The following is a 17,309-nucleotide window of genomic DNA, read 5'->3' on the forward strand; positions in this document are numbered from 1 at the left end:
TGTCTAACAGTTCGTACAGGGACTGAGTTAATTATTTGTGTTATTGTGAGCTTAGGACTCTAGGAGAGCCTACACTTGCATTATCTGTCAGTCTTTAAAATGGAAAAGTCATCTAAGCCAATTTTCTTAATAGAAAACCCTTAAATTGCATTGTTGCAGCTACAGACTTTTAAGCATGCTTTATCATGGCAAGTGGCTGTTTCCTGATAGCTGCATTCATTCAAATGATACATTGATTCTGTCACACAGGGAGCGGATGCAACACTGTTACTGTAACTGCCTCTCCAAGAGCCTCTGAGCTTGTGAGGTTTGGTGTGTCTAACAGTAAAATTGCATAGAAGAACCACATCAGTGGTGGGTGGAGAATAACTTTCTGGGCTCATGTACACAAGGAAACGTACTCTTCAAACTGAACCTTTGCCATACCGAGTGGTTCTTACGCACTGCCACTGCACTATGTTCCTTACCCTCATCCCTTTGAAAAGATTGCGTGCTTGATTTGTCATTTCTACTGTCTTTCCTTCTAAATCCTTCTCTGACTCTCCTACAGCACTTGACACTGCAGAATCTTGACAGCACTCAATCATTTATCAGCTCTTGCCACAAATATGTCATTTTGCTTTCCTGTGCTGTCTGTTCTGTAATCTCTAATAACTCTTGGCCATTTTTTCCTCTCCTTTTTCTCCTCCTATGTTTAATTTGCTTTCTTCCACTCTGAATTCATCTGCCTCTTCTATCTAAAAGTTAGATGCTGCTATCAGATTCTGGCTTGCTCCCCCTTTATTCTTACCTGTTCATCTCCGTCTTGTTTTTACTCTGTTCCTGGCTCCCACTGTGGGAGCTTCAGATAGAAATACAGTGATCACGATCATTCCTTTCATAGATAATTTTTTTTTTTTAAATCCGGGAATTCTGTCATTTTTCTAACAAAACTCCTTCAACAGGATTCCTTGAAACGCTTGGGATTCTAGCTGTGGTGATTATTTTTTCATCCTGTAACTATTTAACTCCCTTTTCCATTTTACACATACTTTCTCTTGTCTCTTTTTTCTACACAGAATCTTGCTGCAGTCTTTTAGAAGAGAATGGTAAAATGTGATTTTCCCCCTTCTACTCACCGTATTCTTTTTTTTCCCTTTGCTCAGATGTGGAAACTATTCACTGTTCCTTAATATCTTTGCCTTCCCAGGGGCCACATCACCTGTTGATAACCTTACGTTCACCCTTTCCCATCCCTTATTCTTCTTTTCAGTGTTTTATGGAGTCCCATCTGGTTTTGTTGTATTTAGAAAGTAAAAAATAGAGAAGCTTTTGATCAGCTTATTTCTCCATTTGTAACAAAGTCTGTCTTCTGCCCTTCATCAGTCATGTTTAAATGTGGAGTTTTCAGTTGTTGCATTGAGTTCCTTTTGTGGTTGGTTGGTTGTTTCTCTACTTCAGCCTTTCATTGGACTAGCTTTTATCCCTTCTACTAAAGGTGCTCTCCCCAAAGGTGGTGTTTCAGGTGAGCTAACTTTAGCAATCTAGACTAGTTATCTACTAGTCTAGACAAGTTATTCTACTTTAAGCTAGTTGTCTAGAGTCTAAAAAATATCATGGAGGGAGAGCGTGTGTGATTTTTAGTTCACATTGGATTAATCCAATCAGAAGAAAGATAAGATTAAGAGATGTGGGAGAGTGTCTCACTTGATTGGTTGTGGGGAGCTGACTGGTTGGGACATCTGCTCAAGATTTTAGGTGGCAAAACTTTAAGGACTATCTGCCCCATTGTCTTCTGTCTAGATACTGTACTCTGTTCTTGTTTGCTAATCACTGATGTCATTCGTCACATTATCACAGTCCTGCCGTTGTCATTTTGTTGTTGACCAATCTCTGTTATTGCTTGTTCAGATGATTCCTCGCTTCAGCATTCAGAAAGAGTTTCTATGAACTTCATCCTAGCTTCCTTTCTTCTCTTTCATAACTTGTCTCTGAATAATCGGAGACAGATTTATTTACTGTCTTTGGATGATCTGCAATCTTCCTTTCTGCTTTAAGCCTGTCTCCTAACAGAATCAAAACCTTAACCCTCCTCTCTGATACCTTGCAGTAATCTCAAGCTCAAAAGGTTTAAAAGGATCTTTAGCTGTTTCCTGATATGTGATAACTATCCTCTTGCCTGTTTGGGGGGCCTTGTAATCCCATTGTTGTCGTAAAGAAGTTTTTCTAGAACTTGCAGCTTCATTTTGAATAATATTACTAAAATAGATTTGTTCTTTCCCATTCACAGATCTTAGGTGTTTAATTATTGCGGTGCTTTCTCTGGCCTGGAAGAAGGCTATCTTGTTTACCCATTATGTTCTACAAGACAGTTTCAAAATGTTTTCTAGCCTTTTGTGTGTTCAGGGCCGCCATTTCTGTTGTTAACTCCTGATGCTTTTCTATACAAAACAGGCGTATCTGAAAACAACACCTGACTTGCAAAAATCCTTAACCCTGAATCGCATAAACCGAAGTTTCAAATTCTAGCCTTTACAAGCATTTAGCATCAACTGCCAATTAGAAACTAGAGCTCAAATGGCAGTTGCCCCTCCAGACATTCATAAAGCTTCCCTTGCCTCTTCTAGGTTCTTCCTTAAATCTCTTGGTCAGTATTTAGGTAGCTGATACAGAGACCCACTGCCTGACACACCGATCACCATCATTTCATTCTTTTGTCGTGCTCCTTTTTTTGTGTATATGTGGTTTTTTGTGTCTTCTAAAATCCCCAAACTATTAGCACTTTTGTATTTTTGTATTAGCACCTTTGTTTTGTATAAGACAAAGCTAAAGCACAAGAATAAGCTAGGAAGAGCTCATAGTAACAGCGACTGTTACAAATGTGTGATTGTTCAGAACCAGAGTGTTTAGCAAGGGGAGCCTTTCGCACTGCATGAAAAAGTTACATGCATGTGTAATGGTGTTGGCTTGATGCAGTGACTGTAATTCTGGATTTCATTTATGGATGTTTGCAAGGGTTTGTTTTGACGTCTTTTAAATGAAGATTCTGACACTGAGTAGTTCTTGGTGACATTTATAAAATCCCCTAATACATAATTAGAAGTAAGTAAATGCTAGGCTGGAGGTTGGGCTAGATGATCTCAAGAGGTCCCTTCCAACCTAAGTGATTCTGGGATTCTAGGGGTTGTTAGGTTTATAGTAATTAAATACAGAAGACAGCAATTTGGATTTTGTTTGAGAATCATTCTGAATCACAGATAGTAATTGGTTTTGTGGATGTATGAATAGATACTGATCTGATTTTTTTCATTTTTTTCTTTTTTTTTTTTTTACCATTTTGTTTACCATTCCTCGGAGTGGGTTATGAACCCTACTATACTCATGACTCACAGTTTCGGAAATTGTAACTGTATCTCCAGCAAGTGTTTTTAGGTAGAATATCAGAAAAGCTTTCATTGTAAGTTCTGCAGGAAAATGTGAAGGACATCTATCCAAGTTGATTTGTTTCTTTCTGTTAATGACAGCAAGGAAAAAATTTGCTTTACTGCAAGACTGAATGCTTGAAATCTTGGAGGTTTTATCTTTTAAGAGGAGTTTTTCAAATTATTTTAAAACTTTTTTCAACTAAGAACATTGAAAGCTATTTCATCATTCCGTGTTTCAACTTCAGCCAACAATTGTGTCTTGTAGGATGTTGAATAAGTCTGATTTGGTAACCATACTTCAGCAATGTGTGGAAATTTTGGAGTCATCTTCTGGAAAGGAGTTTGATAAGACCGTAGAGAAGTTGAAGGAGTTCTTGACCCAGTTTCAGAAACTAGAAGGTGGGTGTGTACCATTGCAGATTATATGAAAGCTGTTTTATAATCTGACCAGTGGGTATCATTTTCCCTAGTGATATCCTGTCATTGTATTAAAACGTCAGATTTTTCAGGATTGGTTTTTTAATTACATGCAGAAAATTAGGAAATGATTATATGCTTTATTGGTATGTTTTTCGTGCTTTTTATAATACGGAAGAGTGATGTAAGATAAGAAATTGGACAGATCAGCAAACATTACTCACTAAATCTGTCATACACATATTTTGAGCATTTTCCTGGATGTTGCAATCATTAAAAACATTCAACAAATAAAAACAAATATTGAAAGATAAATAGGAGCAGACTTCCTTATGACATGGTATTTACTAAAAATGTGTATGAAATTCTTTCACCTGCACCTCCAGTTCAATTCATGTAAGAGCTGGGACACCAAGTGCCAGTTGCCAGGGCTCTGCTGACATGCTGTGACTTGTCAGGTGTGTGTATTTGATTGTTCGTGGTAGAGGATATATTTGAAAGTTTAGTAAGGCAAATGAGTGGCAGCCTTCTGTCTTTCAGAGGCAAGTTAACAGAAACTGCTGTATTCCTCCTGAAACAGGAATATGACACATTCCAGTATCCTTCCAGAATAGGAATTCAGTTGCTTCTCCTGAGCTACGGCGAAGTGCTCCCCTGTGATTCCCTGTTGAAGATTAAGTGGTTATCATCTGGTCTGTTTTATGCATATTAAATGAAGCTCATTATCAGTGTGCTTGCTACTCAGCATTTGGACGAGTAGGCAATAAGCCACCAAATGCAGTCTAATTAAAGTAGTCCTGTAATGCTCTAGGGTTCACTGAAAACTGTGCAGAAAAATTGGCCCTTGCCTGTACCGTGTATTTTTTAATAGATATACTAATAGCAGGGCTGTGTACAGAAAAGAGGTATCACTTTGAAAAAGCTGTATATGTCACTGAAGACTCTGAACTGCGATGGAAAACCTAAAGTTTCATCTCGTTTGGAAAAAAAGAATTGAAGCCAAAGGCTTTTAAGTAGTTGGATTTTTACCTTGAGGGAATAAATAGAAAAGAACAACTCTGGGAATTCAGAGACGTGCAGAACTATAAAACAAAAAAAAGGCAATATTTATTTTCAGGTAGGATTTGCAGATGCTTTTAAAGCCGAGGAGGTCTAATGAATCCATGAATGATCTTTGTTTTCAAAACAGTTTTAAGCTATAACGAAAAAGTGAGAAGGGGAAGTTAAGATAAACTTTACACAAATAGGTTGCTGAGTTAGGTGACTTTTCCCTGTATGTTTCTGTGATTGTGATGATCTTCAGCGGGAGTTTCCAGAAGTCTGCCAGAAATGTTATGTACTGAAATCTCGCACAGAGCCCTTAGAATGAAAAGATGGTCCAAAAATCTTTTTTAACAACCACAAAGTCCATCTTCTTGACTGCCTAATGAACTGGAAAAAAATAAAAATATGAAGCTTAAGGAATCAATATCCTTATGTTCAGTCAATTTAGAGCTTAAGGATTTGATGAAAGTATCTCAAAATATATCAGTGTAGTAGTGGGGAGAGGATGTTCTCTGTTTTGAAGTCTTTAACACAAATACAAATGTCTACAGGGCACTGGAAAATGCCAACTCATTCACTGTAAGTCACCAAAAAGCTTTATGTATCATGATTGTCACTGCTGATTGGAACTTTACTTGCGATATGTAGGTAGAATCTCCAGCTTATTACCATCTTCATAAAGAAGGCAAGAAATCTAGTTACCTTTTGGTTTTGTTTTTCACTCATCCTGGCATTGATTGTGCTTTTAGAGTTTTTGCTTCTTTATTTTTACTTAAAAATTACTAATAATTGGTGCAATTGATCAACAAATTTACATGGTTATGAAAACAAAATTTTGTTTTAAATTAAGTGAGAATAAAACTGGACAATTAAATACCTGAGCATGCTTTTGGTTTGCTACTCTGGTTGCAGTTTCTGGTTAAGTACGGAGAACTCATTTGTTACTTTGTGGTTTTTGCACGTGAGAAGGAAAAAATACACAGTGTGTGACTTTTTGAACACTCCTAAAATATCAGTAGTATCTAGTACTAATCTGTCCAATTTACAAATGTTGAGAGTATGACCTAGGATGACATAAGTGGAATTGAAGTGATGTACAAGACTTGTGCTGGATCTTTCCTCTGGGCTGAATTGCGTTGATTACTTTATTACTGTTGGTTAAGCTGCAGTAGGGAGTCCTTTTTTAACAATCTTTTATAAGGTATAAGACTCAAAAGCTGCCTGTGTTTGGTTCTATGTGAACAAGTAACTGAACACTTCTCAGATTGCCTGGGTTAGGGGGTTTATATAGGTAGTCAGGAAAAGTTTACCCCACATATCAAACATTAGTTTTGTTCTAGTAGCAGAAGCTTTCCAAGAACGAGACGTGTCCGTATCGTCACAAAAGGAGCTCCAGAAGAAGACTGACCTTTACCATCTTCAGAAGGTTAGGCCTGCATAGACTTTACTGACTAGTCCCTAAACTGAATCTTTGACCATGTAATTGTCCATGGTTAGCTCTCCCCAGATTGCTGGAGCTCTGAGTAAAGGTTGTGTATAAGTAACTCTTCTTAAAAATGAATGAATGAATACCAACTAGGTATGTCAGGCTCACGTAACACATAGAAAATTATAGAAAATATCTGTCATAAGCTAGGATTTTAAAATGCAAATTAGGGGGCTGCTTCTTATTTAACTTGTAAATTACACATTCTGCCTAACACCTGTTTCTTTGAATTTCCCAAACTCCTACCAGTTTGAGAACTGAATACACTGACCTAAATAAAAATAACTGCATGATCACACTTTGAAACATCATCAGTGTAGACATGCCAGCAAAAATTAATTATGCATGTTAAACATATAGATTGTGTTCTCTAGAGAATAACTGCCTCCCATGTAGTTTTATGCACCACTTTTTTTTAAAGACTTTGTTGGAGTTGAAGGAATCAAGGCGGTCTAAGAAACTGACAAAATTTGAAATGCTTCGTTTTGAAGTTGTTGACTATATAGACAGTCTCGTAAGGTGAGCTTTCCTGTTTTATATTCCTGCATTAGTTTACACTGTAAGTTGCAACAGAAGTTTTGCTAACACGTTAATCTTTGTCAAAATTGTGTCTTGGTCCCTGCAGTATGAAGCACACTTTTTTTTTTCCGTTATTCATTCTTTAATGAGGGCTCTAAAAATAATAATAATAATTTGAAAGTCTCTTTTCCATAGATTACTAGGAGTAATTGGCACAGGAATTGACCAATTATTTTGGTTACAGAAAACACTTTAGGGAGGACTGGCTATACGTGGCAAAAAGTCAAGAGTTTTTACCCTAATCTTTGCTGATCTGTTCTACTTATGAAATTGTATAGATGTCAAGTGTGATATTGTGTCACTTTTGGGAACTATTTCGGTGAGCAAAGCATAGCAGATAGGGTTTTGGAGGCAGCTCTGTAGCAGAAAATGTCAAAGGCTTGGGGTGGGGAAGGCACTTGTTAATTATAGAGCCTTGGGAGGAGGGGGTAGAGAAGCTCACAGAAGTATGACTGTGCCAAGAAAAAGCTTCAAATATGAAGACAAAGATGAGCAGAGGCTCATCAGGAGGCCTCAAGACGGATAAGCAAGATCTGTGTAGTAGAGTACATGACTGGTATTAGCATTTTAGCTGCTGCCTGTATTTTTGCATTTGTCAATGGCCCAGCTAGAGTTCTACACTAAATCTATTAGATGTAGAGTTGATAATATCTGACTTCCCTGCTTAAAAGTTGATTTCAGCACTATTCATCTGCTTTTTTCAGAGATTTGTTAGCAGTGGTTAGGAAGCATACGTTCTTGTAGTCTCTGACTGCAGTAGACTTGTGTTGTTTCCCTTAAGGTAAAGCCTGTATCTCTCCTCCTTCCCCCATACCTCATGTTGCTTTTTCAGAAATTACCTTGTTCCAGCAGACCACAAGACTCTGCATGAGATAATGTATTTCAACACAGCCAGCGTTCTCCGTGGGCACTTGAACGCTGCCCCGAGGATTGCACTTCACACAGCTTTAAATAACCCGTACTGCTACCTGAAGGTAAGAAACGAGTTGTTTGTGGTGCTGGAGTAGTTTCTGAAGGCTGCGCATGAGGATGATGTGTAAGGCTTAGTTTTGCTGTTTCATGAAGCTTGGCACGCGTTCAGCTGCTTTGCAGAGAAGCAGCAAGTCAGTGTTGATAAGCAGCTCTGGACTTTGCAAAGAGCTAGGGTATCTTGTCTGGCTGAAATAAAGCAGCTAATTATGGAAAGAGTTTTATAGGAGGAATACATTTGCCAGAGGTTGTTCTAGTCATGATCTTTTCTTTCTCCTGTAGATGTAGCTGAAAAGTCATTTTGTTATCCGTTACAAATGGGATGACTGTCCATGGGGAAAAATACAGTGTCTGTGGCTCTTTCCAGAGACTTTCTCTACAGGGCTGGTGCTTTGTCCTCTCTGTGTAGACTTGCTGTAAGGTGAAGGTTCTGTTCAGGTGGAGTGATGACATTAACAATCGCTTAAATACAGCACATTTAAAGGAGTTCTTTTTTTTTCTTTTTACATTTATTTTAGTATCTGTTATGTGTTGACATCCTGTCTTTTCTGAGTCCAGGAAAAGGATTGTCATTGATTCTATTAGTTAACGCTGCCCTTTTCTAGAGAAGAAAAGGACCCCCTCTTCCACTTCTTTCATAAATTGAATTCACAGGATGACCAAAAGAAAAGAATAGAGCAGGATTTGGAAGAGGAGTGAACATACATTTCTTTGTTTTATCCTTGATTGTAGATGGTACTTGGAGTTATCCTCGTGACCTAACATTTCCCTTAAAAATGTGATAGCAGTTTTGAAGAAAACAGTGGTTGTAACTGTATCTGAATGAATATATGTTACTTGCCTCAAAGCCAACACCTGTCAGGAACTATATTTGATAAAGATTGGGTTTTGAAATCTACAACCTGGTCTGTATTGGGTTTGTTGGCACTGTGCCTCTATGTGAATGGGGGTTGTCAGTTTTGCTGTGTGCAGGAGTTATTTCTAAAACCACTTAAAGAGCTTATTTGTGAAAATAGTAGTTGGCAAGTGGGCTACCATTAAAGAGATTAATATGAGCCTCAGGCATGTACATTTTTAGAAGACCTTTGAAAATATAGATTAGGACAGCTAGTGAAATCTAGATACTGATGTGTTTAATAAGTATTCTCTTTGAGTTGACAGGTTTTAAAGCCCTTTGTCATCCTGCACTTTGTTCTTTGACATACTTGAACATATTTCTGATGTTTTCTGAGTAGACTGTGAAGGTTTGGCATAGTTTCTAACATCAGCAGTATTGGCTGAGTACCTTGCTTAGCGTCTTAATCTGTGTGACTCAAATAAAGATTTTTTTTTTTTTTTAAATTATTATTTATTTATTTATTTATTCTTAATTGTATCTGTGACTTCTGCATGGCTTGCACTTTCCTGGGCCATGACCAGAGCAAACTCTAGAGCTGTTCCTTCCAGAAGGCTGGGACAGAAAAGGATCTGCTTCAGTGGAGTACCAGCAAATGATTAATATGTGATGCATTTCTTAAAAGAATCTAGTCCAGTTATTTATTTAGCAAAATGTGAACCAAAGATCATACTTGTCCTGAAAGAAAAACCTACCAAAAAAGTGTAATTCTATTTTCACTGATCCCTTGAAAATTCAACAAGTTGTAACTTGGAACACCTGCAAGGCACTGCTTAATATTGTGTCAGCACAAGGAAATCTGATCTTGGATCTTCCTGGGGTTTAGATGATCATGCAAGTTTTATTCTTGACATTGGGTAAGAAGGATGATTTTTCACACTGATCTCAAGGAATGAGCCCTATTACCCATGAAAATACTTTTGATTGCTATGAAATGAAAATCCTCGAGTTGCAATTAAGCTCCTGTATCAGGGAGAGTAACATTGATTCCAGAGCAAGGCACGCGCCTGTCCTCTGTCCAGTCTCAGTGCAGGGTCAAGCAAGAGAAACCCCCATCAGCAGTTGTCTGGGTTGTTCCCTCTCCCATACTCCTCTCTTTCTGAAGCAACACCTCTGTGCTCTACAGGTGGTTTCACAACTGGCTGCTCGTTCTAGGGCAGCTTCCTGCTTGTCGGTGTGGTGATTTCCTCTCGTGGACAATGCCTCAGGAAGCTGAGGTTTCCCCGCACGCAGCTGCAGCTCCCTCCCGCTATGCTGTAAAGACCTGGTCTGGTTATCACAAGTCAGGCTGCATTCTTTCAGGTGCTGGCAGAGACGCTGCAGTGCCAACCAATAATTTCTTTCCTAGATGATTCTCAGCACCCATGTGTGGTCCAGCCAGATACTGATTTTTACAGACGAACCTGTTCCGGGAGAGTGCAGTTGCTCTAGAAGTTGCATCCTGTCTTGGTTGTGATAGCTGTTCTGGCCTTAAGATTAGAAAATCATTGCAAAGTGTCTAGCAATGCCAGAGCTGGCGCATGGGTGAGCCGTAGGAAGCCCCAGTTAGGAGAAGTAGTAGACGGGAAAAGAGAAAGGTGTAAGGTTATCCCTCAGGGCAGTGGTGAGCCACTAGATCAGGCAGAATGTGTAACTTCACCTGTGCTGGTTAGTAACACAGGAGTGTTTGGAACTATTATGGCACGCTCCTGAATTATAGTGTGGTGAATTCATGTCTGGATTGTAACGTTTTGAGGGCTTAGCCATGTTACTCTGAATTCATCTGGAGACCACCTGGACTGAACTGACAGATGTTAACCTAATGTCTGCAGCTTTTATGTTCCTTGGATAGAATAAATAAGCTTGAAAATTGTGAGGCTTCCTGGAAATTGTGAAGTGTCTTGTAAATGTTCGAGTCCAAACTGAATCTGAGTCTCACAAATTGCAGGGATTGAGATCTGTGAAAGGTAAGCTAGAGATTCTTGAGCGAAGTTGCATTCTTTGCCCAACTTTCCTATCCTGAAAAACTTTTTTTATGAAGGTATCCTTGCTAGGCCTTTATAGACTTCCCAAAAGTAACTGGCATATTTTACTAGCATATGAAAGCATTTTAGCAAAAATTTCTGTTAACTAAAAGGAATGATCAGTGGTTGTTTTCACGTTAAGACAGCTGACTCCTTAGAGTGCATGAAACTGAAAAAAAATATGAACTGATACAAAATGTTGTGAATTCCTGCAACCCTACAGAGACTTTGGCTTCTCGCTCAAGTGGTTTTTTTACTTCTCAAGTAAATGGTTCAGTGCTGATGACCTGAATTTCCTGACATATAGAACAGTTTGTGATAAATCAGACTTTTGCCTTTGTAGGTACTGAGCTTCAAGCCATAATTGTTACATTTCAGAGATAAAACTCTTGAGATGAGAGAAGCAGTTTTGCTTTTTAGCGCATCTGATAGATCTATACTAAGACTTGCTCTTTCCTTGTGGGAGGGGCAGGGGGGACTGACACACTTTTCTATTTTCTACATAGTACAGTCTGAGGCAAATCACGACCAGTCTCTTTTCCTGAATCCACAGAACAGAATATTTCTCTGATACATACATAGAACTAGCAAAAGAATTGGAGAAAAGCCTAAGCAGATAATTGCTCATTAGAGTAGAGACTGCGCAAGTGTATGAGATTGTAGAGGGAACACCAGGAGTGAAGTACGTAGGGGTTTTAGTTGGATTTTTTTGTGTTAATTTTATGGTTTTGTATTTTGCTGGGTTTGGGTGGTTTTGTTTTTCCCTTTGTACCATCAACTTGCCATTAAACACACAACCAGTAAACATTTGGTTAAAATACCTACTATTTGAATTTCCTGAAATAATATCTAGCCCTAGAGATTGTTCAAGATTAAAAACTGATCAAAGTTACTGCCTTCTTTTTTTTTATCAGAATCAAGCTTTGAAAAGTGATGGAGGAAGCATTTCTAATAAAGCCCCTGACATATGCATAGTGTATAAACTTCATTTGGAGTGTGGCAGATTGATTAATCTCGTTGACTGGCTAGAGGTATGTGACAGTGCAAACAGTGCCTTTCCCTGCTTTCAGTACCCTGATTTATCTTTATGCTGCACGCCTGCTTTTCTTTAGTGCCCCTTTTGGCAGCTTAAATCATTGCATACCTCAACGCCTCCCGTGCAAGAACACACAGTAACTCCAACCACCAGCCCACAGAGGCTTCCGCTGACTGCTGTGAATCATTTATTTTCAGCATTGTTACTCTGTGATGAAAATCTTTTGCTTCTGCTTCTATTTTATGCTTGACACAGATCAGATTGTGCTTCACAAAGCTACCTTTCCCCCCCCCCCTTTGGTTTTAAGTATTCTGTGACGCTTGCGTGGAAACAGGCAAGTGCTGCTGCTTTGCAAGTGAGTTCTTGGAGAGAATGCTTGTGCTAGGGAAGAACAAAGCCTGGTATCATGTCTCACACAGTGACCAAAGCACGCATAGTATAACAAGAGAACATACATTAATTAATACGATACATTCTACAAATGTATCTCTAAATACTCCCTAGCTAACAATCATGTTTTAGCTCTGAAGTTTCCTAAACTGGAATGGTTTCTCTGTATTTCATAAGTCTACCTGGATTACATTACCAGTATAACTTCAGCAATCACGGCATCCTCTGGCATGAAATTCTGTAGCTTAACTACATACGTTGCTGAGGACGCTTCTTTTACTTGTTCTGAGTATGTTTTGTTTGCTGCTGCCTTGTTTGTGTATTGGAAATAAAAGTGGGCAGAAGAATCCTACGCAGCCTCTTGCTGTCCCTCAGTTTTGCAGATTTCTTCACAGTCAACTTATCTCCTTCATTTTTCCAGAACTCACTTTGAGGAGGTTTTTCAGTTCCATTTTTTTTCTGAGAATGGGTCGGGGACCAGAACTGTATTGGGATTTAAAATGCAGGCCCATGAGTTTATAGAGTGATGTCTTTCATTCTGTGTTCCTGCCATGGTAACATGTAACCTTGCTTGCTCTTTTGGTCGCTGCTGAACTGCGTCTTATTCTCATGGAGTTATCATTCAGAGATATCATTCCTCCTGAGTGACAGTCATCAGCTCAGAGCTTGTTATTTTATATGCAGCTCTGTCTGTCTATGAAAGGTGTTAAATCTGTGCTGCTTTTCCTGTTCTAGGCTTTCTCAACTGTGGTGACGTCAGTTGAGGGACCAAATGCAGATGCAGCTTCCTCAGACCAGGTGGATGATACTATCCAGTATCCTTTCTCATTTCTCTCAGGTTTGACATTCAAATGCTTACAGGATTAATGAACCTGGATTTTTAAAATACAGCTTCATGTGCACTGATAACTAATTCCAGAAGAATAAGACAACTAGTTTAAACAACCTTCATGTACTGAAAATGTCACAGAAATAGATCAGCTGAAATAGCTGGGCTGGGGGTGGCGAGGTAAGAGAGCAGCTTTTTTCCAGAGGAGCCGTTTGAGTCTGAAACAGAACCACAGTCCTTAAAACAAGTTGAAGCTGTTTTACTCGGATAAATCATCCGAGAGTTGGTACAGCTGTGTAGGATAGCTGTGACCTAGAGAGCAACTGGAGAAACAGAGACAGTAGTTTATTATGAGGAAGATGGAAGCATTACCAGAGGAAATGGTGACAAAAGTAGTGTCTCTGTAGAAGCCATGCGTTCTAGCACTTTGGAGTTGAGAATTTTAGTTCCCACGAAACATCCATTCTGCTTCTCGCTTTGTCCTGATTCTTAAGCGAGGTCTATAAAACTGAGCATTAGAATCAAAACTCATGGTTACACCAGTAGTTCTGCCAGAGAAGAGATTAAGAATATTTATATATGCTTTAATAGCTTTCCTGTAGTATAAGGCCTTTTGTTTGGTGGTTGTTAGTTTTGTTGTTGGTTTGTTTTTTTTTTTTGTTTTTTTTTTTTTTTTGGTTTTTTTTACAAGCTCCACTGGTAATTAACACAAAACTAAATTCTCTATTTAACTCAGTGATAGACAGCTGTGTGTCAGGAATTCAGCAAGAAAGGTATAGTGACTTGTGAGTAAAGAGAAGGTGGTGCTGTTTTATGATACCTCAAAAAAAAAAAAAAAGTAGAAATTATTTCGTTTTCTGAGACTACAAAACTAGTATCTTTGTAGGCTTTAAGCTTCTTTTAGCAGTGGGGAAAGGAACTCTTCCTTTGTTGTCACAGTCTATGCAAGATAGCAGAATAAATAGATTGAAGATTTGTGCTTCTGTAGGCAAATCCTGCTTTGCCCTTATTTCTAAAAATTTTAAGTGTGCAACGTGTTGTATAATCCATCCTTGCCAAGACTTACTTAGAAATCTTTCCTTCCTATAGAGAACAGTGTCTCCATCAATGTGTCATGAAAGTATACTCCGTTTCCTTTACTGAAATGTCCAGTGCTCGTTTTATTCGAGCTGTTTCTGAACTGGAACTCTTGGGCTTCATAAAGCCTAGCAAGCAGAAAACCGACCACGTGGCAAGGCTGACATGGGGAGGCTGTTAATGTGCCACCGAGATCTTAATAAACCTGTTCTTTGTAACATTGTGCAATGGCTGTGTTCCCACTAAATTAGTCCTCGCCAACTTTGCATATCGTGTCAAAGTCAGTGGTGACTGAAGCTGTGAGACACATTCCGAGTGCCTGGACAGCAATGTTGGTTTTCAATGCTCAGCCTCCCTGTAATGCACTGCTCTATTAATGCTGGTGTTCCAGATACTGTATTGTTGTGCCAGTTTTGATCATCTTTCTTTAATGTGTGATATTTAACACCATACTGATACAATTCAGGCTAGCAAGCCCGAAGGACAGCACTGACTGGTGAGCTACAGAAGTGATGAAGCAGTATTACTGACTTGCCTGTAAACTGACAGGATTTGGGTCATCATCATAAAATGCCTTCCAGATTCTTGAACTACAGATTTAAAAATAAATAAAGCCAGTATGCTCAAAAATATTAAACATGTCCATGTTAAGCCTCTGCTGCATGTTCCTCAAATGAAAACTGGTCCTGTCTCCCCAAAACCCCCTTCTTGAGGAGGAGAAAGGGACAGAATAATTTTGAAGATACAAATTTTTGATCTTTGAGAAGATCAAAAGCAAACTGTTTAAACAATTTCCTTCTTTTTTTAGTGAAGTTGATTAGTACTAGCTAACTTTTGCTGTCAGGGGAACTTGTGTCAGCAAAAAGACTAAATGAGAACGTGGCAGTCATACGCTGGAGGAAGGTAGTAAAATCCACACCTAAAGTACACACTGTAACTTCTCCCTTTGCTGAGGCTTTGTTCTGTACACAAGCAAAGGAAACAGCTGTATGAAAATAACAACTCTTGGCTGAGAACTTTAAAGCACTGCTTATCTGACAGCTCTGTGGTCAAAGAACCTTCTCAGCCGCTTGGCTCTGTGCAGTAGCAAGCCTGAGATGCACTCAGTTTCTGCCAGCACAGAGCGGTGCAGATACCTACGTACAAATTACCCATTCTGTCCCAACTGCAGGAACTGAACTGGCTCACAGCTGCTGCTGAGTTGGTCAGGGTAGACCAACGAGCTGCTGTTCTCTGCCTAGAGTCAGTGATGGAGCAATGCCTGGTACTCTAACAAAAGCCACGAAGTGCTGTGCCAACATGCTGGAAAACCATGGTCATGCTGGTCTCCAAGGAAGCAGAGTTTGTGTTGAGACACCTACACCTGATTCCCGGTGTCAGAGTAACATGGGTATGTCCTAACCAGCCCAGCCCTTTTTGTTTGGCACTCAAAAGCGACACTGCTGATCTTGAGCTTCAATTTCCATCAGACTCTGTTTGGGGAGCAAATGTGTTTATGCTTGCCAACCATGAAAAAAGCCTTAGAAACCAAAGTGGGGGGGAACCCAACATTTTCCTCCAGAACAGCATGTGTCTGCCATACATTGATAAATGTCCTGAGGGAGACACGTGCATTTCAACAGTATGGGTGGAGACTTCAGGTCAGTCTTATCACCTAGGAAAGGGCTGCAGTCAGAAAAAGTGTTTCGACTTTGCCCCTCCCAGCCTACTTAAGTTAAATAGTGATTACCTAGTTTATTGTGAAAGACTGTATTTAAATTAAAAAAAAACACCAAACCTCCCAGACTTCCTCAGCTGAGAGGAGATTACAGACTTCACTTTCCTTCTACTTGAAGCATTTACGTGCTGCTCTTAGTGCATGCATTCAGCTGTCACTAGAATCCAGATGCTCCCGCTTAGCTGCACGGCCACTTCAGCCTACCCCAAACAAGTGAAGACCGTAGCCTGGAGCACTGCAGATTGAATCGCTTGCATAAACCGGATCTGCACTTGGGGGCAGGGGGGATAGTCCTATAACAAGAACCTATAACTTACTGGGCTTGTTTACCCAGGAATGTAAGATAGGTTAGGCTGGTTTTAAATACCCCTGGAGAGGGTAGGAGTCACGTATTTTCCAATTGCTGTAATTGCAGAGGCACAGTAACACTTCCTGCTGCACTTAAGGGAGGGCCCAGTGCTAAATGTTGCCAGGCAAATTAAGAGGGAAGGACAACGAGCAGTTTATTGGCCTGTATACTGCCTAAACACACAACTTGGGAAATGTAACAATGAAAACTGAGAGCAGGAATTTTTAGGTTCTCAGTGGAGCAGTTGCCAAAGTTTCTCTCTTCCACCAAGACATGGTGGGTAAACAAACCCAACTGTTCTTCACTGCAGAGACCAAGCTAGGGGACCTGTATTGCAGCGGTCTCTGTCAGGATTTCAAGCACCAAAGAGGAAAGTGAGGAATTTCAGTAGGAGGGGAATGCTGAATAGCCCTCCTCTGTCCTGAAGCTCCCAAATTTATCTTGTCAATACACTTGTCAAATGAAATGGAGCAGCAAAACAGCCAGATGTCTCGCTGATCAGCAAGGGGACATAGCAGCCAGCACTTCACACAGTTGTCCTCGGCCACCTGCCTGCAGCCTCCCCTCACCCAATGCAACATAAGCCCATTCCATCCAAAGTTCACACCTCTGGAGGGTAAAATATTTGGCAATAAAGAGAAGCAAGCCTCGGTGTGTGACTTTTAACCCCTAAATGTGCAGGCAACATGACATTAAAACAGAAAAAAAAAAACAGTTAGTGGCTGCTTCTTCCTTTTAACTGCTAACAAATTTTGAAGCTTCACATCACATTTGCTATGCAATATACTGTTTCTCATGATCAAATCTTTAACTCAGCATTTGGCACTTCAGACTGCAATACGTATAAAGGGGAAATATCTGACTAAAATTACATAGGAAGTACTGTGTAATTTCATTTCCTTCAGCAAGGAGGGTAGAAAAATTGGATAGTTAAAAACACAAACTAAACAAAATGGACCATACATGTCATTGTTTGCCTTTCTTCAGAGGCTGGACTTCGTTGCCAGAGTCCTAGCTGACTGGAAAGCATCGCTAAATTCTGAACCAGTATCAGTAACAGCAGAGACTACAGCTATAAAACAGCACCTTGTGCTTGTCCTCCTTTAATTAAATT

At 39.6% G+C, this 17,309-nt stretch overlaps 1 protein-coding gene across 4 annotated transcripts in view; it reads left to right on the forward strand.

Annotated features, from left to right (window-relative positions):
* ORC3 (origin recognition complex subunit 3) overlaps window positions 1-14,352 on the forward strand; it is a 41,575-nt gene extending 27,223 nt beyond the window's left edge. For 2 of the 4 annotated variants that reach the window (XM_086744209.1, XM_086744211.1), the window contains 7 exons: window positions 3,670-3,803; window positions 6,206-6,291; window positions 6,773-6,870; window positions 7,763-7,904; window positions 11,712-11,828; window positions 12,959-13,038; window positions 14,205-14,352. In XM_086744209.1, the coding sequence (XP_086600335.1) occupies window positions 3,670-3,803; window positions 6,206-6,291; window positions 6,773-6,870; window positions 7,763-7,904; window positions 11,712-11,828; window positions 12,959-13,038; window positions 14,205-14,310 (763 nt within the window). In that variant the 3' untranslated portion in view covers window positions 14,311-14,352. The remainder of the gene's footprint in view (window positions 1-3,669; window positions 3,804-6,205; window positions 6,292-6,772; window positions 6,871-7,762; window positions 7,905-11,711; window positions 11,829-12,958; window positions 13,039-14,204) is intronic. The other 2 variants (XM_086744210.1, XM_086744212.1) reach the window with 1 other exon arrangement.
* Window positions 14,353-17,309: the final 2,957 nt, after the last annotated feature.

The sequence above is a fragment of the Chlamydotis macqueenii genome, chromosome 3 (genome assembly GCF_036417535.1).
Source record: "Chlamydotis macqueenii isolate bChlMac1 chromosome 3, bChlMac1.mat, whole genome shotgun sequence".
Lineage (NCBI taxonomy): Eukaryota > Metazoa > Chordata > Aves > Otidiformes > Otididae > Chlamydotis > Chlamydotis macqueenii.